Here is a 23,903-nt window from a genome sequence, read left to right on the forward strand (position 1 = left end):
TCTTATGAGGTTCAATAAGGACAAGTGCAAAACTTTGCACTAGTGCACTTAGGAGAGAACAATCCCATGTGCCGGTACAGGCTGGGGGCTGACTGTATACGCAGCAGCTCTGCAGAAAAGGACCTGGGGGTGACAGTGGACAAGAAGCTGAATATAGGCCATGATCACTCTCCATGGCATGCACTTCTCTAGGAAAGACTCATATAATTTTAGCTTCAATTAGATGGGCTTGTAGTCTACCTTTGAGTAGCTTTGCTGTAAGCTTGTTCAGGAATGGGAGGTTTGATACTGGGCTAGAGCTGGCCAGAAGAGATGTACCCAGCCTGGCTGTATTAGTGGACAACATTTTATGTGGCTGTCCAAGGATGCCCAAGCAAGAGAAGAGGGTGTAAATTTCCTTTCAACCCCTTCCTACCTGCACAGGGTCTTGCTGCAGTCCTGATCCTTGTTTTCCTGTGGGAACATGGCCACAAAATGTGGTGCAAGGCCCTCTCGCAACCAAAAATGAACTTGTATCCTACAGTAGCTGGGAAACTTGGATGACCTAAAACAGTCTTTTCCATCTTTAATTGCTATGATCCTCTTCTTTGAACAGTAGCAGAGATTCCCCTTGCAGCTTTACCTTATCTCTGCACTGAAGAGGTAGGCATCACTTATTTCCTACCAGAGCCCTCAGAACAGGTGTTTTACAGAGGTAAAATTTATCCTAAAGACACAAGAGAGGCTCTCTCTTTTCCTGTGTTACTAATCACTTGGCCAGATACCAGGGAAGCAAATATTTCACTAGACTGAAAACTAAATACATTGTCTGGTTTTTTTTTATGAACAGCTCATGGTTTCCCATTTAAACAAATAAGTGGAGCTCAAATCAGCCTGGCAAGCTGTTTGTTCTTTCAGGTTTTGAGCATTTCCACATCCACAGCGTTCAACAGACAATGTCAAGACAAAGGTGTTGGAGGTTACCTGTCATTGATATAAAACCCATGCAGTTGGTTAATTAAGTACTTTCCAGAACTTGTTCCTGGAAACATTTGAACTGATACAAAAGCTAAGGTTGGCATCACCGCTCAGACCTTGTTCACAAAGGTCAGTCTGAACAGAAATTAACGGGATCTGGGAAAACGAATATTGCGCCACCAGACCCGTCTTGGTTCTTTCTTCTTTCCTTTCTTTTGTTCTTTCATATAGTCCTTAGGGAAGGGATTGTCTTTATGAACTATGTTTTAATAGTACCTCCCGCAACAAGTTCTTGATCTAGGCCTTGCGCTTCTAGAGAGTACGTGTAATACAAATAGTAAAGAAGTTACTATTAAGAAATATTAGTTGATTAAAGAAGTAATTGATTTCCAAGAGATGTAGCTGGACAAATCACCCGGCATTCATGTGGTTGAAGGGCTCTGGAATACAGACAAGATACATATATGGATCTGTGTCTTCTCACACCAGGACAGGATTTCATAGTTTCATATAGTTTTTAGGGGCTGGAAGGGACCTTACAGATCATCGAGGCCAGCCCCCTGCATTTGGAAAGCAGGAAAGACCGCATCAAGACGGCCGCATCAAGATGGGCATCAAGACGCTTTTTGAAGATCACCAGGGTGGGCGCGTAGTAATTATAATGCAGCGCAGTCCAGGTTTCTGCTACTCTGCATGCAAAATGGGCAGCCTACCATTTCACAGGGGCAGCATGCAGGTAGCTGAGTTCTTGTTTGACAAGTGGAAACATCCCTCGGCATTTTCTAGGCTTCCAGTCTGTGTAGATGAGCTGAGAGTTTGTCGGTTTCCTTCTTCAGGCATGTGTCACTCAGGCTTTCTCTTCCACTGTACACAAGACCCTGCAAATATAACAGGTCATCGCCCTGTTAATTTTCCTGTTTGTGAAGCAACACATGGGCATTTTGACACATGGGGTGACAGTGGGCAAGAAGCTGAATATAGGCCATGATCACTCTCCATGGCATGCACTTCTCTAGGAAAGATTCAAATAATTTTAGCTTCAATTAGATAGGTTGTAGTCTACCTTTGAGTAGCTTTGCTGTAAGCTTGTTCAGGAATGGGAGGTTTGATACTGGACAAGAGCTGGCCAGAAGAGATGTACCCAGCCTGGTTGTATTAGTGGGCAACATTTTACGTGGCTGTCCAAGGATGCCCAAACAAGAGAAGAGGGTGTAAATCTCCTTTCAACCCCTTCTACACTGCTAGCAATATTCAAGCCATATGCAGACTGACTCACATATATCTAAATAAACAGTAGTAACAGGAGTAACTGCAGTATAGCCCTATCCTTGCACTCTAATTGCATGTCCACCTACATCTGAGCCTAATGGCAGGCTGTGGTGTGCTATTCTACAGTAGCTGAAAGACTGACTTGGATGATGCATAAAAGGGTTTTTTTCCGTCTGATTCCTATGATCCTCTTTCCTTTGAACAACACCATGGCCCATTGCTATATTTCTGCCTTTGCAGGAAAAAATAGATCTGAAAGCGTTCTTATTAAACAGCCTCCTGGCGGGACTGAATTATAGAGCTGTGTTATCTGAGTGCTCCAGAGTGCTCTGAAAATAGAAGCAGGAAAAATGCTCCATCGGCAGAGAAAATATTTGTTATGAAAAACTCCAGTTGCCTTTTCATAAATGTTAACAGGCAGTTTGCAAGGCACCGGGGACCTGAAGGCATCTGCCTGGTGAGCTCCCTCTCACTATAACAGCCCCAGGGACTGGCTCAAAAAGTCCTTCTACACTGATTTGTTTTTCAGCAGCATTTCCTGTGAAAGGCCTCAGGAGGACTTATTACTACCGCAGGTCTTTCTCTTGGAGACTGCCCTTCTCCTCACTCATTGCAGTGATGGTGGGTCTTCAGCAGGCATGGACGAATGGTGAGGCCACCCGGGAACTGGACACAGGCATGGGTGAACTGGGAGGCCACCAGAAAAGGAGCCTGAAAATGAAAATAAAAAAATATAATTGCCAAAAAAAGTTTTAATATTGTGCATAGGACTGGCGATGTTACCAACTGAGGATGAACTGTTTAAAGACACCAATGCCACAGATGTGATTAGGACTTCTGCAACAAGTCAGATTATTATTAACATTATCTCTGGCGAAGGGAAGCCTGATACTAAAAGTTTGCCCAGGGCTGCAAACGACACTGGTCTTCAGAGTTGTACAAAGCTACGCGCACAGCCCCTACCTCAAGATGCTTACAAATGAAGTACAAGGTGAGAGATGGCAGGGTACAGAAGATCAGGAGAGCACAAAGAAAGAAAAACAATGAGACAACAGGCAAGAAAAGGTGGTTCTCGGACATTTTTTCTTTCTTAACACACTTTGCAGCCACTGCTTCTGTTTCTGCTTGGAGAGAGATGGAAGTTTCTCTTTCAAATTTAGTTCTCTAGGAACCTATCTCAAATGAGTGATTACAATCCTGGACTGGTGTCTTGGAGCTATAAGTATAGGGTAGCTTAAATAGGCGAAGAGCTTCCTATGGCACTGTGGGCATGGGGCTGAGCTGGAAGAAAGAGTGTGTTTGCAGAAGAGGTGAATTTGTTTAAATGAGCAGAGTGAATATGAGCATACCTAGCAGCTGCCAGCACTGACATCCATATCTCTACACACAAAGCAGTACAAACATAAAGGATCAACAAAAGTAAAAGCCAAGAGCTTCTCACTCTACCCTGCTAAGTGCTCGACCCCAGCCCCAAACTCCTTTCTCCCTTGGACTGAGGATCCTAATCACTCCTGAAGCACATATGGACATTCATGTATGATGATGTCTGTCTGGAAGTCTGTTCTTTAGATGCATCACCAACTATTTGGATTTGAGACATGTGATGATTATCCTCTACTGAGCTGCTGAGTTAAATCGATATCTATAGTGCATGTTCCCAGTTCTCCATGCAGAAACCATGGCTGCAAGTGTAAAAACTTCTGTGTGTTTACCTATGTGCATTCACAGCTTGCATTCATTCATTACAAGGCCTCCGGGAGTATGCGCATCTTTAAAACTAGCTCAAATACGGATGAATTGTATATGGTACCCCTATCAAACTGGCATTAGGATTACAATCTGCTGCAGCAGCTCTATGAGAGATGTCCAGTACAGTATCTCCCACCGATGACCACGGCCGTTCATCTACATATAACATACTGCCTCGCAAAGGAAACAACAGCATGCAGGTCTTGAACGAATTCCGAGTTGAGGTTTGATGCACCAACAAAGAATGAGAACCACCCATTGTGAATGCCTTATGGTGGACTAAAAGGAGGTCTCCTGATCAGCCAAATGCTCCTTTTAAGAATACCTCCAAATATGAAAAGTCATTAAGGGTGATTACATGGTGAATGGAGCTGACCCATGCAGAGCAGTGGGATAGCCGAGGGAAGCCCGTTTTCTCCAACTTCTTTGAGACAAGACTTGCCATGAAAAACTCCCAGTCAGCAGAAGAAGTGTTGATTCCAGGACTTCTAAATTCAGACTAACCAATATCAAAAGGGGCACAAAGGACTTGGCTTCGCTTCATCGCTAGCTCAAGAACTAACTTGATATTTGCCCCTAGTGCCATTCCTGTCCACGGACAGGAGCTTGAGCAGCTGTTGTGCTGAAGACAAACCCTAATTGAAAGAGAGAAATAAGAGGGGCCAGGATGAGGAAAAGAGATCCTGAGATACCTGATGGCCCAATTGGCTCTGACTTCAGCCCAGAGAATACTCCAGAGAGGTGAGGAAACTGAGGCAAGGACATGTTTATAGGGGAAAGGGCTTATTTTTGTCCAGAGCTGTAGCTTTTGTGCTATCTGCAGTAAAGAGTAAATTCTGCCTAGAAATGCTTGCCAAGCATGTCTGCCTGCTTTTCCCCATTGCTCATCCCTGAGGAGGGAACTGTAAGGCCAGAGGGAACGTGGAAGTCATCACTGGTCCAGTGAGGCCCCATTTCTGGGAAGACCTGGCGGACGCAGACCTGTCCCCATGAAGTGTGCTGGAGAGGGTGAGGGCAGAGAGGATGCTGCAGCCAACTCAGACGACGGCAAGGAGAAGTCTGGTATGTTGGTCCCTAAGACAGGGCCATTGCCTATATATCCCTATTGGCTCATAAAGTGCCCCTCTTCCAACTCCAACGTCCCTGATAGGATCTAAACCACATTTCCCTTACAAAGAAGCTTTCAAAGGCTAAGAATGCAAAAAATCACCGCTATGAATGATATGAGAACCTACATTGTCAGGAGCTCCCCAACGGGCTTTTGCCATGGCCGGTTTGTTTGTGAGCTTTGATTTCTTGACCCAGTCATGGGTCCACTGTCGCACGCGCACACAGAGAGCTTTTGTTCCCTTCACTATGTGAAGCCTGTGGCATCTCTTTCAGTGAAATGTCTTTCAGTTCAAAATGCAACGTGCCAAAATCAGCGGCTTTGAAATCATCTCTGCCCGCACCAGGGTTTCCTCTAAAAGAAGGTGCCCCCAAAATGAAATCCACACCATTTTTTAATGCCGTGCATGCTCTTTCCAACACATCTCTATGCAACAGCTGGCAACGAAGTGGGAATTCAGAATGAACGCGCTGTTTACATGTATTTTGGAAGGTACTTTTTAATAGAGCGGCAGCTCTTAGTGCACACCATCTGAATACAGGATTTCAGAGTCATGCCAAGTCCAGGCACTAGCCCAGCCAAAAGATCAAAGTAATTATGGCTGGCCCAGAGCTGCAGATGGATGCTACTGTCTCCAAACAGAATAAAAGAAGGGGGCATTGCAGACTGGGACAGAGGAGACACTGCAAGGTAACCTGAGGAGCAGCCAGCTTGAAAAGAAAGCTTATGCTGAATTTGCTTTGTTATTGTGATTTCAGTTTCCAATAGAGCTGAACTGGGGGGTGGGGGCGGGGAGGGATTTCAGGACCTTTGGTGCTGCTTCGAGCCTATCGAAAGCAGAGCGTGAATGTCTCTAGCTCACAGCATTTAATTTTGCATGTATAATTTGTAGCTCTGAAAGTTGCAAAATGTAGGGCAGCTGCTTTGATAAGATTCCTCTGACTGTTAACTTCCAAACTCATCAGCATGACTGTGCAGGATACCGCATGCAAGCGAAATAGCGAATAACCACATTCCCCTTGGCTTAGCACCCTTTGTAAGCGACGGTCGTGTGTGTGACAGCACTTGCTGCTGTCTGGAGGCCAGCTGCTGTTTAAATGTGAGAATGGAGAGGATAGAAAGGCTACACGCAGTTCACCAGTATTTATTTCTTCTTCTTGCAATCTTGCTTATTAATTTAAAAAAAAAATGTTCCAAGCCCTGTTTCCTTGAACACCCATATTTGCTTTGCTTGTGATTCAAAGACATATTCAGCCAACACTGCACCGAAAAGAGCTCTCTTGAGGCTTGTTCTCAGTCCCCTACTATTTACTATGGTTGTCTTTCTGGCTATCTCCTTGGCTTCTGCTCTGTTTGTATCTGTTTCTCCACACTTCCCTCTCCTACGCACTGACTCGCTGCTCCATCCCAGTCCGTCTCCTGCTCCTGAGACTATTAGATCCCAATGGAACCGGCCAATGGCCTCACATTTACCTCCTCCTTCAGCTTTGCATAGGTCCTTGTTCTGGGCAATTGCCCTTTGTGTATCCGCTGTCGGTTCTGCAAATTAACTCAATTGCTTTTTGCATGAGAATCTGTTTACATGCTGTTCCACCCACCGGCTTCAATGAGGTTTAGCATATCTGAAAGCAGTCCAAAGAGAGAGTGAGAAACGCCCATTGCTTTGGTCTATGCACACGTCCAAATTAAAGCTGATTCCTAGACCAAGCAAGACCATCACACTCATTCACAACAGCCCCAAGGCTTTGAGGAAGCAGTCGGCCTTGAATAGCTCACCAGACCGCTAAGTTTCATTATATAAACAGTGCAATAAAATATGCACATTGTGCTCTACCGAAGACCATGATCTAACACCACGGAGAAGGCAAACGTTCCTACAGTTTCTCTACGTGACTTTGCTCCTTTCTTGCAGACCCTGCGAACCTTTGTTATGTTTTCCCATTGAATGGCAGATATAGGATGCAGTCCCCCCATTTTATCCCCTTCTTTCATCCATAAATAGAAGATCTGATGAAGGCCACCTTGAAAACAAGGGCCTAGGATTTTGCCTTTTGCGTGTGAAGGAGGCAAAAGCCACACTGTTGAAGTCTAAGGCAAATGTCTGGCCCTAGGTAAAGTTAATACTTTTTAACAAATGTAAGATGCCGTGCCTTTAACAATTTGGTCAGACCCATTCAAATCAAACTTGCTTTAAGTTGGCGTTTATAAAAATGTGTGTCTAGTATCCATGAGCGGATCTAGACGTTTGAAAATGCAGGTGCACATGGTGAGGGGCATCCTCACCTATAAAAATAACATATTTTCCTCCAGTCACAAATAAACTAGAAGCTTTTCTAATATGATCGGAGCTCAGGCCTGAATTATTCAGTTTAAGTTTGAAGCAAAAATATAACTTCATAGGAACGAGTTAAAAACAATCTGCACGGCTGTGAAATGGGAGCTTCGTTACCAGGAGCAGGGAACAGACAGGAGAATGGCAGAACAAAGGATATCTTCATTGGTGGAAGATCAAGACTATTAAAAAGAAGAGAGGCTTGTTGACATCTGAGCAATGAACAGTTTAGAAGGGATCTGTTAGATTATAATGAGTCATGAAGTCAATGCACTTCCGTAGCACTGCCTGACTAGAAACGCTGCTGCCCCTTCCAGGCAGTTGGTTTTAAACTTTGGGTGAAGCAGGAATCAGAAGTGTGCAAGTGCACCAGTGTACACCCCCCACCCTCTGCCCCCATCCAACCCTGCTAGTACCTCATTTGAATTTGTCTACCATCCGCTTCCAGATGTTGTTCCTTATTGACCTGTGATGGATTGCATGAGACCATCCAGCCCACAAAACACCATTTTCTCTCTTGTCTCTGCTTTCTTTCACCTCACTTGACTCTTTGAGTTGCTATTTTTTACATCAGAGAGGATTTTGTTCCCTTCCTGATTTCATGGCTCTGCCTAAAATATACCATCCCAGTAGCTAGCGTTATAACACCTCCTGCATTGGACGCACATCTGTACAAATGTATTACTGATTCCTTTACTTCACACAGGCAACAACCTTCTGATAAATTTTTCAGGAGGCAGGGTTGGGTAGAGACAGTGTTTATCTTCCTAAGCACTTAAGGCATTAAATATCAGCAAGAGAAGAAAATGAAAATGTGGAGGGAGAGATTTTAGACTTGGGGATGATCTGGAATTTAACTAAGTAGTCGGCTGCAAAAGGGATATCTATCAGATTTACACCACTTCCTGACAGCAGCCTAATTTTTAACTAAAGAAAAGCAAAGACAATAATTTTTACAGCATTAGTGATTTATGGGTCTGCCATAAACTGTTGCAGCTTGTGCAAGGTCGTGATCAAGTCTTTCAGTCAAGTCATTGCCTAATTGTAGCCATATCAACCCAACAGCAATAGAGCAAAAAGACTCTTTAGAGAGTTTGTTTGAACTAGTGGAGGCCACTAAATGAAGGCAGCTTTCTGCAGAATGAGAAGCAGGGGCGGTTCCAAGAAGAGGGGAAGTGCTGAAATTTGCCTCTCTTCTATACTGTAATTTCACCTGTATTGAAGGACCCATTTACAAACTAAAAAAAAAATTTAAAAATTGTCCAGATTTCCCACAGAAAATCCAGCATTGACTAAAAATGTCACATGAGCTAATTTGAAAACAGCTGCTGCTCTAAGTAGTACACTTAACGTCTGGCTACATGGCACGCAGCACAGATCCCTGACCTTGCTCTCCATGAGCACTGTTACCAAGTGTCTCAGCAGAGCTAATTAGGCTGGAAGTTGTAGTGGACTGATGAAACTACTGTTCTCAGTGAGCTAGCTGATGGATCCTTGTATCGCTCTGCGCTGTGCTGTGCAAGCTCACCTTGAGCGCTTGACTGATTTCACTGTAAAAGCTATAAACTGTTTCATTAAAACAGTCCAGGAAGTAATTAAAGCAATTCAATCTATACTAAGTAACAGCTGCTTAAATTGCATCATTTCCTGCAGTTTCAACGTTCTTCTGAATTTTTCTATTTGTTTTCCTCTATTTGCCATTTTGCACGAACGTTTAAAAATATTTGGTTTCCAACCTGATTTGGAATGTAAACACATTTCGAAACATTGACATTTCCAATGAAACTGTAATTTTGAATTTCAACCAGCTCTAGAAAGCTCTAATACAATGGTATTCAGCCTTTTGGCCCCCTGGACCACAGGCCACACCAGTTCCTGTCTGATCTCAGCTGGCTCCTGTACACCTGGACCAGCCCCATGTCCTGGGATCAGGCCCCACATGCTGAGATCAAGCCATGGTACCCTGCACTGTGCCCACCCATCTCTGCCTACCAGATTGGTCCTGCAGTACCTCTGCCAAATGCAGAATCAGTCCCCACATTACCCTCTGCATCCAATCTAGCATGTAGGGCCATATTACCAGGCCAGGGGGTTTCTCACAGGTCTGGAAATTTGTGAGTTGGGGAACAGCAACCAGTCTCCTGCCACCAAAATTTCAGACTTGCAGTCAGGATGACACCAGTCCAGGGGCCACTTCTGGGTTGAACGCTTCTGCTTTAAGACCTTGAAATGATTAAACACCAATTTAAACAATGCCGGTTAGCTCAGTTGGTTAGGGTGTGGTTGAGGATTTGATTCCTGGGGTTGGATTAGACTGGATGACCTCTGGAGGTCCCTTCCAGCCCTACTTCTCTGTAACATAACTTGCATGGGAATGTCTTGTCTGGAGTGAACCTTTGAAGCAAGCCACAAATGCACTGGGGAGAAGAGGTGTTCTTCAGGGAAAGTGCAAAACATCTACCCCCATGGAGAGGTAGAACCAGTACAAAGCTAAGGAGAAGAGGCCTTTTGACCTTGGAGGTCTTTAAGACCTGGCTAGACAAAGCCTTGGCTGGGATGACATGGGTAGGAATGATCCTGATTTGAGCAGGGGGTTGGACTAGATGTGACCTCCTGAGGTCACTTCCAACCTTCGTTTTCTATAAGTCTATGATTGAACAAGGTGCAATGGTCTCAAGTTGCAGCAAGGGAAGTCGAGGTTGGATATTAGGAAAAACTTTCTCACTAGGAGGGTAGTAAAGCACCTGAACAGGTTACCCAGCAAGGTGGTAGAGTCTCCATCCTTGGAGGTCTTTAAGACCTGGCTAGACAAAGCCTTGGCTGGGATGACATGGGTGGGGACGGTCCTGCTTTGAGCAGGGGGCTGGACTACCTGTGACCTCCTAAGGTCCTTCCCAACCCTAATTTCTCTGATTCTGTGATTCAAATAAATTCCATAGTGTGGATGGGACCAAAATAAGATTCCAGATCAAGTCCCAGGTCTTATCTTACCTCTTCGGTTGGGCCAACATTTTATAGCCTCAGGGTGTCAACCATACAGCCTACCAGCTGCACCCAGCCTGCCAGGGTGCCAAGAAGCCACTGGAAATTGGAGATGTGGCCAGTGGTAGGTGTGGCCTGCAAAATCCAGGGTCCTGTGGACATGGTCCTTTGTGTCAGGCAGGTAAGCACAGGCTGTACAATACATCCCTTAGTCAACCCACAGCCTCTGGGCCTGCTGCCACCTGGATGCCTGGCACGATGGCAAGCAGCTGCATGGCCCGTAGCCACTTTCCCACTGGTGCCACAGTGGCCATTGCTACATGATTGCTGCTGCTGTCGCAGTGGCTACCACCAGCCCATAAGGAGCCCCGCGGTCCAGATCTGGCTTGAGGACGCAGCTGAGTTTGAGACCCCAGATTATACGTATGCTGTAGTTTCTGTAGTCAAACACATGTATTGAGCTCAGTACAGTGGAAAGTGGGTGAAATGCTGTAGCCTGGGTTATACGCCACTCTGATTGGTGATATAATGGCCTTGAGATCTATGAAATGGATGTTCACAGGGGGCCTAAAAGCCTCCACCTACACTTGAATCTGAACTATGCTAGTCACTCTTTAACCTGGTTATTGCTAACGAGAGTGCCATATGGATGCTGTACCAACCACTGTAGGAGTTCTCCCTTGCCTTGCCCACTGCACAGCGTTATAGCATGATTTCCACACTGACACACTATTAGCAGAACAATCTTTGTGCCCACCAGTCAAGCAAACAGCTAGGATCCTGTTTCCTTGTCTAAGCCTGCACGCCCCGTCTAATACAAGGTTGTCATAAGCACACAAGGGCTTGTCACTGAAGTTGACAAGTGCTTTGCCATTGACTTGACTGAGAACAGCATCAAGCCCAAGTCAGTTTGTGACTCAGCATGAAATCTTGGCCCTGCTGAGGTTAATGACAAAGTTAATTCCAACAAGGCCAAGATTTCGCCCTCCGTATTTTTAAAGCATTTAACTATTTCGCTCATTGGAGCCTTGCCCCAGGTATCTGGCTCATGGCTTAGTAAAACCTAGTTGGAATTGTTGACTGGTTCGTTCAGCTGCTGCACGGAGCAGCTGCGTTGCTGCAATTTGCCAATAGGATGTATTACATCCTGATTATAGTTTCTGTTGAGTGATAGGCTGAAATTACAAGGCAGAAATGTAGCTAATCATGATAAAGGAGATAAGTCTATTCATCTTCTGCCTGAGTGTAATATTCACAGGACAGATGCTATTTGTTCGCCTTCAGCTGTATTTAAATGGAAATGCTCTTTCATTCTAAAGAAGTCTAAAGGTTAATGAAAAACCTCAGAGGACTCTCTGATTGAAAAAAAAAAGTGAAATATCCTCATAAGTTTCTTTTTGTCTCACGGCAGTATTGAATCTACACAAATATATTTGCCCTTGGAAGATGAACATGACTACCACCCACAGGCTTGTTCAGAGCCCAGGTCACATGTACAGGAAAGCTGGAGAGGCCATCATTTTAACATATGGCTAGTTGGAGTGTATGCCAACCAAACTGTGAATGCTGAAAAGCCCTGCAGTAAATGCCCTTTCATTGCACTAGTTCCCGTAAAGCATAACTCAGCATCTTGCAATGTAAATGGTCTTCTGTCAGACTTCGCCCAGCTGTTTTGTCTCGTTGGCTCAGCGCCTCATGGTGGAAGTCTTAGCCTGAGACTGTGATCACAGAAAATAAGACATTTCTGTCATCAAACACAAGCAAGGTCTCAACAGCAGGAGGGCACCTACTATAGCATTCAGCCCCGTAGCATCAGACTGACCTTAGCTCCTGCTACTTCCTGATTCTGAGCCAGTTTGATATCTGCCGTGGGATCAAATCCTATGAGACATATGTAGAGCTCCCAAGCACCTGATGCTCTTCTTAAGATAAATGAGTAGGAGTGGAGAGTCCACAAGGTTGCACTTTCATTTGGTCCTTCTGCACCTTCCTTTGGGATGTATAGTTGGCCTCGTGCATAGTATTCCGCTACTACCCTTCCCCCCACTCCTGCATCTTTTAAGATCCAACTTGAGAGGATCTACTAGAGTATTTCCCAACCTTTTCCAGCCCAAGGCATACTTACATTAATAGAAATTTCCCACTGCACACGTGTTAAGGCATTCCCCATCCCTGTACTTACGAGCAGCTCATTGCTGCGGCAAAATTCTGCAGCATGGCTGTTCAGAAGCTCTCAAACTGCACATCCTCCATAGCCAACACATGGGCAGTAGATGAACTTCCTTCTGCTCGGCCGGTTCTCCCTCTCCCCCACAGCCAACACATGCACGAGTCTTCTGTGAATATCTCATCAACACGACTTATTCATTAGCGCTGAATGGCTGGAGAATTTTCTTCTTGCTATTCCAAAATTCTCATGGCGCACCGATTAAAAAGCTAACACCACATCCAAAAGGGACCTGGATGTCATCATTGACCATGAAATGAATATGAGTCACCAGTGTGATGCTACAGTTAGCAGAGCAAACAATACATTGATGTGCATCAACCGATACATCTCAAGCAAAACTAAGGAAGTTATTCTCCTGCTCTGCTCGGCACTGGGGAGGCTGCAGCTGGAGTAGTGCATCCAGCTCTGGGCGCCGCACTTCAAGAAGGATGAGGAGAAGCTTGAGAGAGTCCAGAGCAGAGCCACTTATAAGATTAGAGGCCTGAAGAGCAAGCCATTCAAGGAAAGGCTGAGAGATATGGGACTGTTCAGCCTAGAAAAGAAAAGACTTCAGGGGGATTTGGTGGCAGCTTACAAATATATCAGGAGACAGCATCATGGGCTAGGCCAACAACTATTCACCAAAGTGTCCCGCGGGAAACCAGGAGCAATGGTCATAAAGTCCTAGAAGAAGGGTTCAGAGCAGATATAAGGAAAAACGTCTTCACAGTTTGTGCGACCGGACTCTGGAATAGACTCCCAGTGCGGGCGGTGCAGGCACCTACCCTGGAGATCTTCAAAAGGAGACTGGATGCACACCATGCTGGGGTTATTTGACCCCCACGGTCTTTCCTGCCCAGCACAGGGGGACCGGACCCGGTGATCTCACAAGGTCTCTTCCAGCCCTAAACCTCGGTTAATCTCTGAAATGATTACCGGACACAGTTTGCAAGGTCTGATTTCTGCAGCCAGGATTGCCTGATTCAGCCCACTTCTGTTTTTCCGAGAAAAGGCCCAGCCTCTGCCTGGGGTCACGCTGGCTGCAGAGCCGATCATGAAGAGGAGACGCATCTCTTCTCTGACTCAGAGCAAGGTCAGCAGCCCGCAGCGGGCAGATGTGCTCTTTCTTACAAAAACAGATTGCAGCCCAGTGTGCTTTGGCGAGCAGGAATGCTCTGCCCCAGAGCTCTTCCCTGCTAAGAGCTGAGGCTGCTTTTACATCTGCTGCACTGATAATGTGAAAACCTTTCGTGGTGCCAAATGTAAAAGTAGCGTACAGCAGTTTCAAGCTGTTCTGTGCCAGAGACGGCCCTCCACAAGTTGTCACTCCCACTAATTCATGCCTTTGTTTTGACAAAGGAAGAGGATGCTTAGCAGAGAGTCCTGCAGGCATCGCCCCCACGAAGCCTGCAGCATGAGTGATGCCCTTGGAGCAAAAGTCCTCTAAAGACTTGGGGTGATGATTCCTACTCAGGGTGCCATGAGGTCCTCTGAGGGGCGCTGCCAAGGTGTGAGGAGATAAGCAGATCAGTACAGGCTCAGGCTTGTCCCTGCCCAGCTGTTCTCCTGCTCTGTAAGGAGGTGAGCAGTGTCATAAATGCATAATTTCTTTTAATGGGGTGCTGCTCAGTTCCCACAAGCTATGGAGCGGGGCCTGGAGTCTCAAAAGATTGAGTGCCGCTGACTTAGGGGCAGTCATAACAAGGAGCCAGAAGCTTTCATGCAGTGATAGTTGCTTAAACCTAATAGAAGTGGTCGGGGAAGGAAGAAATTGGAGCTTCAAATACAACGTGAAGGCAAAAAGAAGACTCTGGAGGTTTGTTCAAAACTTACAGCTTAGTATTCCTTCCATTAAAATATACCCCAGACTGGAGCACCGTCAGTCACACTGCAAGGCTAACACAGGGCAGAGAGTCATGATCCACCTCTCATTGGATGTGTCTACACAAGCTGCCTAATTAGCTCCACAGCAAAGACTCAGCATCTACATGTGCAGCCCTATTAGGCCACAGGAAACTAATTAACTCTGTCATAGGTTAGTACTTGTAAACACAAGTACTGTCCTATGTCAGCATACTTTAGTGTGCAGCAACATGTGTAGATGCTGATGGGGCTGGCTGGGGCACAAGGGTGCTTCAGTGCGGAGGGCTGCCTGCTGGCTAGCCCTGCACTGGAGCACCCTTATGCCCCAGCCAGCCCCACCGCAGCATGTTGAGCCAGGTCAGAGCATCCCCGGGCTGGCAGGTTGACCCCCAGGCTCCCTTGCCAGCCAGGGCTGCTCTGACTTGGCTCAATATGCTGCAGTCCCAAATGCACATGTAAACGTAGCACCCGGGAGCAATAAACTCCAGGACGATCTGCACCGGAGTTTATTGCGTCACATTAATGTCACATGTAGACATGCCCATTGAGTAGTATTTTACTCTTCAAGTTCTCCATTGACTCCAGGACTATTCATGGTACAAGGTCCCATTCCACGAGAGTAAGGGGCTGCTCCGTGCTGAGCTTTGTTAAACACTTTTGAGATGTGAGTAAAAGCATTCTGATGAAGATAGATAGGATGATGATTAAACAGTGATAAAGCATGGAAGCATTTTAACTGGACTAGCAGAAAACACAAAGGATATGTTCTTCTTCCTGCCAGAGAAGAGAAAAACCCTAGAGGGAAGGTTTAGCTAGCAGAGGAGATGATAGCAATATTTTCTGAATATTAAAATCTCTGCACAACTCCAGTGGCTTCGCTGGATCTGAACATATGAGTAAAAGTGAAGAGAGTTCAACTTCTTTTTCACCCTTGCCTCCAGCTTCTCTCCATGGGATGAAGTACTCACAACACTGGGCGCATCTACACGAGATGCTTACTGCACATTAGCCTAATAACACTGCACAATAGTGTGTCAAGGCAAAAACCATGCTAATACCCTACTGCGCAGTGTTATTAGACTAATACGCAGTAAGCGTCACTAAATAACCGTGCGCCAGCGCTACTGTACAGGAACTCTAGGTACTGCACATTTAGTTAGAACTTTATTAAGGAAATACTAAACTAAATGCGCAGTGTCTAAGGCACATTAATGAACACGTAGACGCGCCCACTGAGTGCTGTAGAGATTATATGACATCAGGGCATGCTCTGCTGGGGCATCATCAATATTTTAAAACACATATTGGTTTTATTTCTCGTGTAAAAAATTATTGTATCAAAGCATGAGGGTGATGCAGAGGATGGGGGATAGGAAACACTTGATCCCTTAAAGTCTGCCCAACTTTAAAGATCATCAGCTCAATTTGCAAGCAAAGAAGGGCGTGTTTTGAAGCAATTCTTTGGTACAAAGTTACCTTGCCCTTTTGTGGGGTCAGGCAAGCGCTGGCCTGACTAAATTTGCTATTGCATTGCTGTTGGGAGACTAGATCTCTAAATAGGGAATAGGGGTGGGAGTTTCAGAAGTGCTCAGCCTTGCACTTAACTGCTTTCCAGTGAAATCAGAGACTGAAATTCTGGATTTCCCAGCACCAGCCAAAAAAGCTCTGCTTCAGGGGCTCATTGACATTCATGAAATCTAATTTGGATTCAGAAAACTTCCTTTATTGTTCATGTGATTGGTCACGCTTCACATCTCCTTAAGGATTTGTCCTGACTTGGTATGTGGAATAACGATTTTCTTCTCTTCCTGTTTTGTGCAAGTGAGTTTTTAGCGGTTGTGACGGGTGCTCCATTTACATTGCTGGTGTGTGACAGTCAGATCCTCATGATCACGAGAGCAGTCCTCAGTACAGGACCCAAGAATGGAAGAGGCTAAAAGTAATTGTGTATCTTCTCAGTCTCCATCACGGGGCAAAATTAGAGCAGCCTCAGGAAGTGGTTCTGGTGACCAAAGATTACTAGAGCATGGTGACATCCGGACCGTGCCCAGTTGCTCCCCTAACACTTCCTGTGCCAAAGGAGAGAAAGGTGGCAATATAGAGTTGACTATCTAGGGATTCTCTCTGTCCAGGTAAATCCTTTGGTAGCCGGCTGAGAAGTTTTTGGAAGTCCTGTGCTGATGGACTGGAGCAAACCAGCCCAAGCAGAAGCCAGGATTTGGCCTCCACTTCCTCCAACCATTTAAATGATACAGCACAGGTAACATCGGTGTTCCCATCTCCATCCTGTCTCCATGATGCGGCTTAACAATGATGCAAACCAAGCACCTCCATGTGTGAGCGCACTGTCCTTGTTCACTGCATCAAGGCTAACCAGGCTTCAAAGCTGGATGTGACGGTTTTTGCGATAGAGCCACCAAACCTAGGAACTCAGCTGGGGCCACCTGCACAGCCGCTTCACTTAGGCTGCACAAGAGCAACAACTTAGAAAAAGTTGCTTGACCTGGACTCCATGTGAACCGATGAGTCAGAAGTCCAGAGCTCCACACACCATCATTCCCTAAATCCTTCCTCATTATTCGTTTAACTTATCAGAAAATGGCCACTTTCTTCACCAGAAGCATAAGCGTCTGGCTTGATTCACCCAGAACTACAATGCAAAGCACCAGCCATTAAGGAAAACTGCTAAACTTAGTACATTTTTGGACTCCTTGTTCAGAAATATACTTCTGACCTCCCTTCTCCTAAAGCACGTGCATGTGTGTGAAACTCCCTCTGACCTCATTACAATTCCCAGACGGTATTTGGTGGCCCTGAAAATTTAAGACACAGAACTCCTTTAACAAAGTGTGTCAGCTAGCTGTGGTGACCTCCGCCTTGCAGGATGGGGAAGAACAGGCAGGGGCTGTGAACACTAACATCATCACTTCAATTAGCATTTCACTTTGCTAATCAGCAGCTCGATTGCAAGAGCTGCAGCACCTCATGCCCCACATCTACCACAAATGCTCAGAACTGAGAGCCACCAAACCCGAATATTATGCATTCCCCTTGCACACCAGTTAAAGAATGGCACCATCACTGGAAAAATTGTTCTTGAAAAACATTTATTTCTGTAATGGTTGGTTTTGCTTTTTTTTTTTATAGCGCTGACTCCCAAACCCCAGTACAACACAGGTTTCCCCTAAATGTAATTCAGGGTTTAATCATCATAGATGGAACAAAAAAGCCATACCAAAAAAAAATTGGGGAACTAACAAATTGTGCCCGTGTTATTTTTTTTCACCGTTAAATGACAAGTGTTGACCTACTGCGGTTGAGCGTTTTATTCCAAATGGACAGGTCCACTTTGCTCCTTTTCTTGGGTTATGAGCTACAGCGTCAGTGATTGCCTTAAGGCCTGTGAATCACGAGAGAAGTGGTAATAAACTGGCCTATGCGAGGGCACAGATACACACACACAAAAAGGCTGCTTGGATTCTTGGATTCAGCGGCTGTTATTTTTTTGCAGGCATTGAAAAAGAAATCTATGTGTTTGAATTCATTCTCCTTGGCCCCCGCCAACAATGCCTTTTTTTACATTAAGAAATTCAGGATACAAACCCAGGCACCAATGTACACAAAATAGTGAACAAACGTCCAGACATTTTATTTCGATCTCCAGTTGACTGTTGCCATGATAACCTCAAAAAAGATGCCAATCATGTTGGATCTGATCTTTAAGGGAGAGGAAAGGATGGAGATGCAGCACACAGCTCAGAAACTGTCAAGCAATTTTTAAGGCAAATTGATATCTTTCCATTTATTAAGAGCTGAAAACAAGATTAGCTTTGTTTTTAAGCAGCTAATAAACACGATCTCTGCTGGACAATTAAGCTCAGATGATTGAATCCAAATTTAAATGGAGTCAACTCAAGTTGTCCTGAGCCTTGGAGAACAAAAATGATTATTTCCCAAGAATACCATCAGGAACAACTGAAAATAACACTCCATGTGCACAACACTCCTGTTGGTGAACTGAGACCAGTGTGAATCCCACCAAAACATACATACCCAAAAAAGACACAACGGCAGGTCTCTAAGAACAGCAAAGTTGAATCTGACTAGTGCTGGGGCAGAACAACAAGGTGAAACCAAAATGCCATCGAAAGCATCGGCACGTGCTTGTGGACTGAGGTACGTGTGCAACGCTGGTTAAAAAAAAAAAATCAAGAACCAGATCATATGGAAGAGGGAAGTATCATTAGACAGAATGGAAAATAAAAGTCCATCTTGGGAGGAGGGAAGGGACTTCTTAGGTGCGCACAAATAATCGGTGTTTTCTCTCGTTCGCCTCATCGCTCGATTCTGTTAGTCGGCTGTGCCTTTCCCCTCCCTTCCAGATCCAGGCAGATGGTACCAAGAGGTTACTGTGCCTACTCAGTCTGTGCGTCATAATTAGCACCCCCTGCTTTCTTCAGCTCGTTCTTGATGTAGTCTTCATCCAGCTCTTTGTGGTCGCTGATCACAAATTCTTTGGCAAAGTTCTGGAAGAGAGACAGAGAGAAAGGGGTAAACCAAAAAGAAGTGACCTCCCTGGGAACCAGGATGTGGTCCACTGTGTAAATGAAGGAAGGCTGTTTCCACCTGAACTTTCTTTGGCCCAAGACATCTCAAGCTGTGTCTCCTCCTCCTGCCCTTACTCTAGTTAGACTTCAAGCTTCTTGAATAGGGACTGTCATCCGCTGCAATACAGATGACACCTAGCACTATGCAGCCCTGATGTGGGCTCATGTTTTTATGTGCTATGGTAATAGAGATGGTACCTGTGATGAGATAGGGGGCTTTGATGGAAGTTTTTCTATTTCTTCAGCCACAGTTATTATGGGTAGACGCAGTAAAGTGTCTGGAAGTGGACATGTCTGGTTCTAGGAAGCACCAACCTCTTGCTTTTGCAGCTGGTTTTGTTGCCACCCTCGTGCCACGTTTTGCTGCACCCACCACCATCCCTCTACCCCCAGCACCTCCCCAGCAAAGACAACCGGCGATTGTGTCCGTTTCGCTCAGCCCAGCAGTTTGAAAGTTCAAGCAATAAAAAGCACTTGTCCCCATGAATGAAACCGAACATGAATTTGAAAGTGAAGATTTTAATTGGTATTTTCTGAGACCAACAGCCAGAGGCCATCTTGATAATAAAAATGTCATCACCGGCCACATGGGAGACTAATTTCCAGCTTGCCTGGTAATGAATAAAAAACATCCACAGCCTAAAAAGTTAAACTCCCCATTTTTTATTCTATTGCTTGAAGGTTGGACATTGGGTTGTGAGGGTATGTCTGCATGGCAGGATGCAGTGGTACACACACACATCGGAGGTAACTCCAGATGAGTACAGCCGTGTTCGTGCAGCACTTTCCCCAAGCTTATACACCCTGCTTCTTAGCAGAGCTATCTAGCCCAGGCTGAGCATTACACTATTGCAGCTATAATATTTCTAGTACCGGCGCTACCTTGTTCAGAGTTGCCTTGAGTATCTCTTCGTGACACTGCACCATGCCGCGTTGATATACTTTTAAGTAGCCAACCCCCTTGAGGGGCTCTATAAATGATAGCAGCTACTGTCACTCCGTTCTGCTCTCAGGCTGGGTTTTGCCAATGCAAGAGAAAAAGACTGTTTCCAAATGCATTTTGCTGACTATCTGCAGGAAGGAGGATATGGATCTCATGCAAGAGAAGAAAGGTTTAGCAAAGTAGATCATTAAGACAGATTCCAGAGCACCCTGGGAAAGCTTGTGACTACACGAATGTAAGTCATAGTCAAAGGCTCACAAGTTGCTTCTTGCGGCACTGACTCAACATTTTCATGGCAGTGATGAAATAGCTGCTTATACCGCATGTGCCCAGAATCATCTTTTACTTGATCCTTTCCCTTCCTTTCCTAATCCTGATCCCTTCAGGCTGTCGAAAGCATTTGCCCTTTCCCCATTTCAGATGCAAACACTTAGTCGACAATAATTAAACAGAAAAAGTTATGTCCCCTTGCGTTCTCCGTGAATAGCAGCGGCACTGCTAACAAAATGCCCAGTCCGCACGCCCGGTCCGCATGCCCGGACCACTTTGAGAAGTCAGCAGAGCCAGGATGCCCAGTTAATGAATGCTCAAAAGTTCCCCTCCAAGGAAGCCTAGCAGAGTTAGGCAAGGGCTTTCATGGGGAAGCAGCTGTCTTGTTTGGGTCTATGAGCTACAGCCTTGCCAAGGGTGTGCATATGTCTGTGTAGGGGTAAAAGGGGGCTAATACTGGCATCTGATTTTCAGCCACATGGAGAGCTCTGTGCTTGGCAGTTTCTCAAAAGCCTCAACTTGTGATCCTGGTAAAGTGAGGTGGAGGGTAGGGGTGGAAGAGGGACTTGTTTGGGAAAAGACTTGTCACTTCTCTCCTGCAGTGGGAAAGGGAAGGGAGAGAAAAGACAGATCCCTTTCCCCATTCTCATCCACACAGTGGATGCCTGAGCCTATTGCATATTGTAGGGAATCCTCCAAACCTGAAACATACTTAAAACCCCCACAAATAAACCTTTTGGAGCTAACCTTTTGGTCTGGCCTGCCATCATTTACCGGTGGTCAGTCCTAGCAACATCGGAGCCCCACCTTAAGCTGTTTCTTATCCAGCAATCTGCTACGTCCTGGGGTCAGGACAGTGTCATATGTATGGTCAGACACTTCTGGGCAGATTTGAGTTGATAACTGAAAGAAGCAGGTTCTTTGTGTGGGAAAGGAGAGAGGAGAAACCCCAAGGGAGTGAATCCAGTCATCCTCAGCTGTCTGCAATGTGGCAGCAGGGGAAGATGATTTCAAAGACATGCAGGTTTTGGGAGCCTTTCCTCAAACCACAAGCCAACACAATGGGTCTGCTTGGAGGTCTGCAGATTCTTGTGAATTCGCAGCAAATGGCTTCCCAGCAGTGTTGCACTGCCCTACAGCACATGATTTTTGCATTTAACCATTTCAGTTTGTCTATTCACGCTAACTTGTTAAATAAGCCCTCCCCATCTCAAAGCACATACACCTGCCTGGGCTACATTACTTTAATGCCAGCCTTTCTGTTGTCTTTAATGAACATTGGAGGAGACCAAACATATCATTTATCACAGTGTCTTCCACACAAAAGGCACCCAGTTTGTAAATGGTGCGATTATTGTTCTTAACTGCCAGGTCTGGAAATGCAACTGGGTTCTGAAATTCAAGCCCAGGTCTTTACTAATTGTGTTGTAACATCGTCAGTAAACCCGGCCCAAAAGAACTGCATTGTACAGGGGATGCAGTCAGACACTTGAGGAGGCTTTGCTTAGAAAATGCATTGCCGCTGGGACAGGGTGAACGCTCGGGACGTAGAAAACCACAAGTTATCTTCTCTTTGTAAGCTGCCAACTCCTGGAAAGAACTTAGCAGAGTGGAGCCCTGGTCTCTCGAAGTCAGAGGTGAAAGAGGACAGTGGCCCAGGAAAAATAGGACAGTTGCCGCATCTCTCAGTCTAACACTGTTCATGTTACTGGTATGTGGGAGACTGGGCAAGGGGCAGAAAAAAGAGAGAAGGTTCAAATTAACCAGACTGGATTGAAGCTAAAGGAAAATGCAACCTAGGTAGACTGTAGGGTGGGCCAAACTTTGGCTGACAATTTTTCTTGCCCCAGTTTTAAAAATAATTAGGGAGAGTGACATACGGGGAGACGATTATATTGAGATGAATTCAATTTCCTCTTCAGGGTTTGGTTCTAATAACCAGACAGATCTAAACAAAAATGAAAGCCATTCTGCGGCAGTTTGAGGAATGCACTTTTGAAACCACATGGTGCTATCTTCTTGGACCATTACACAGCCAAGAGAGATGCTTTGTTCTACTCAGACATGGTTTTGGGCAGGGTTTGAAGAATTTCCCATGAGACACTGGTATATCACAGAAATTATCCAGGTTTTATATCTCCAACTATATTTTGTGGTTCTCTAATATTTTATTAGCTGGTGGGACCACTTCTTATGTTGGGTTTTTACTCTTAAGATGCACTCTAGTTCACAGCTATAAATACAACCTTTCTTTCTTCCCTTCTGTCTTCAGGTACAGTCAGAGATGCATACTGCACTTTGCACTGGCTTTCCTGAAGTGCACCTGCAAATGGGGAGTACCTTTGAGGTCCTGAATGGCCAAGACCCTAGGGGAGAAGACAGCAAGGGGGGCACAGTGGTGTGGGGCATGAGAGAGCTGGGCTCAGTATTTGGTGACCTTTCACAAGTCACTGCCTCTCTGTGCCACAGCTTCCCCAGAAAAAAATAGGAATACAGACAGTCCTCGACTTAAGACATTTCGAGTTAGAACGAGCGGCACTTACGACATTTATAAACTGACACCCTGTATGACTTTCTGACATCAGTTTTGACTTTACAATGCTTGATCTGCTGCTACGCCACGCCAGCAAACAGGTTCGCTGCATCGCCCAACTCCCTGGAGAACATCTGTCCAAATTTCCTTGGACACTTTCTTTAAGAAAGCAGACAAGACTCCAGAAAAACCTGCAGCCAAGACTCCTGAGAAGCCTCCAGCCAAGAACTCTTCAAAAAATCCAACCAGGAGCCCTTTAAAAAGTCCAGCAAAGTCACCTCAAATAAGTCCTTCCAAATCAATACGATTGCTATTTATAATATAAATACCTTCATGTAGCTATGTTACTCATCTGTAATGGATTGAGTACAAAATTCTGGGTTATTTTTGGTGAAAATAGGGTCTTGGAACCAACCCCCCATTTATAACATTGTTCTTATGGGAAAACTGGTTCTGAGTTACGACGTTTCGACTTAAGACACAGTTTTTAGGAACCAGTTGTATCATAAGTCTGAGGACTGCCTGTATGAGCTACCCTACTGAGTTTGAAAGGATCAGTTCATTAAAGGGTGCAAAGCCTGCAACAATCTAGGTCATATAAGTACCTTAGACAGGTATCTGAAACCCTCTCCTGCTCTATATCCCGTCAAGGCCTGGACCAGGCAAGATGTTCGTGGTCTTGGCTCTTGGGATTAGACATGCTGTGACCAACAGAAGGGTTTTTAGAGTTGGGGGCCATCTCCTCTGGAAGTCATGTTTCTTCTGGCCTACAGGACAGCCGGAATATGTGGCTTTAGAGATGCTCCCATTGACTTTAGCTTGGCTGTGATTGTTGTTATTTCAGTGACGTTCTTTCTGGATGCAGCTTTTGTTTGCTGTTGCAAATAACCTGGCAAGAACCAACCTAGCTCTGACTGTGGCTGGTGCTTTAAGTTATAGCTGCCAGTTAGGTCTGGAGTGATGTAGAGCCATTTTGGCTATGGTTCAGCTGGCTAAGAAAGTGTTAGTCACTCATTAACCACTTTAGGTGGCAAGTGCAGGATACACAGCGAGTCTGGAAACTACCTTCCCACAAGAACCG

General features: G+C 45.3%; 1 protein-coding gene across 1 annotated transcript in view; it reads right to left on the minus strand.

Moving 5' to 3' along the window:
- Positions 1-17,559: 17,559 nt before the first annotated feature.
- COTL1 (coactosin like F-actin binding protein 1) overlaps positions 17,560-23,903 on the minus strand; it is a 28,263-nt gene continuing 21,919 nt past the window's right edge. The window contains exon 4 of the mRNA XM_014609295.3: positions 17,560-18,995. Coding sequence (XP_014464781.1) covers positions 18,885-18,995 — 111 coding nt within the window. The 3' untranslated portion in view covers positions 17,560-18,884. The remainder of the gene's footprint in view (positions 18,996-23,903) is intronic.

The sequence above is a fragment of the Alligator mississippiensis genome, chromosome 10 (genome assembly GCF_030867095.1).
Source record: "Alligator mississippiensis isolate rAllMis1 chromosome 10, rAllMis1, whole genome shotgun sequence".
Taxonomy (NCBI): domain Eukaryota; kingdom Metazoa; phylum Chordata; order Crocodylia; family Alligatoridae; genus Alligator; species Alligator mississippiensis.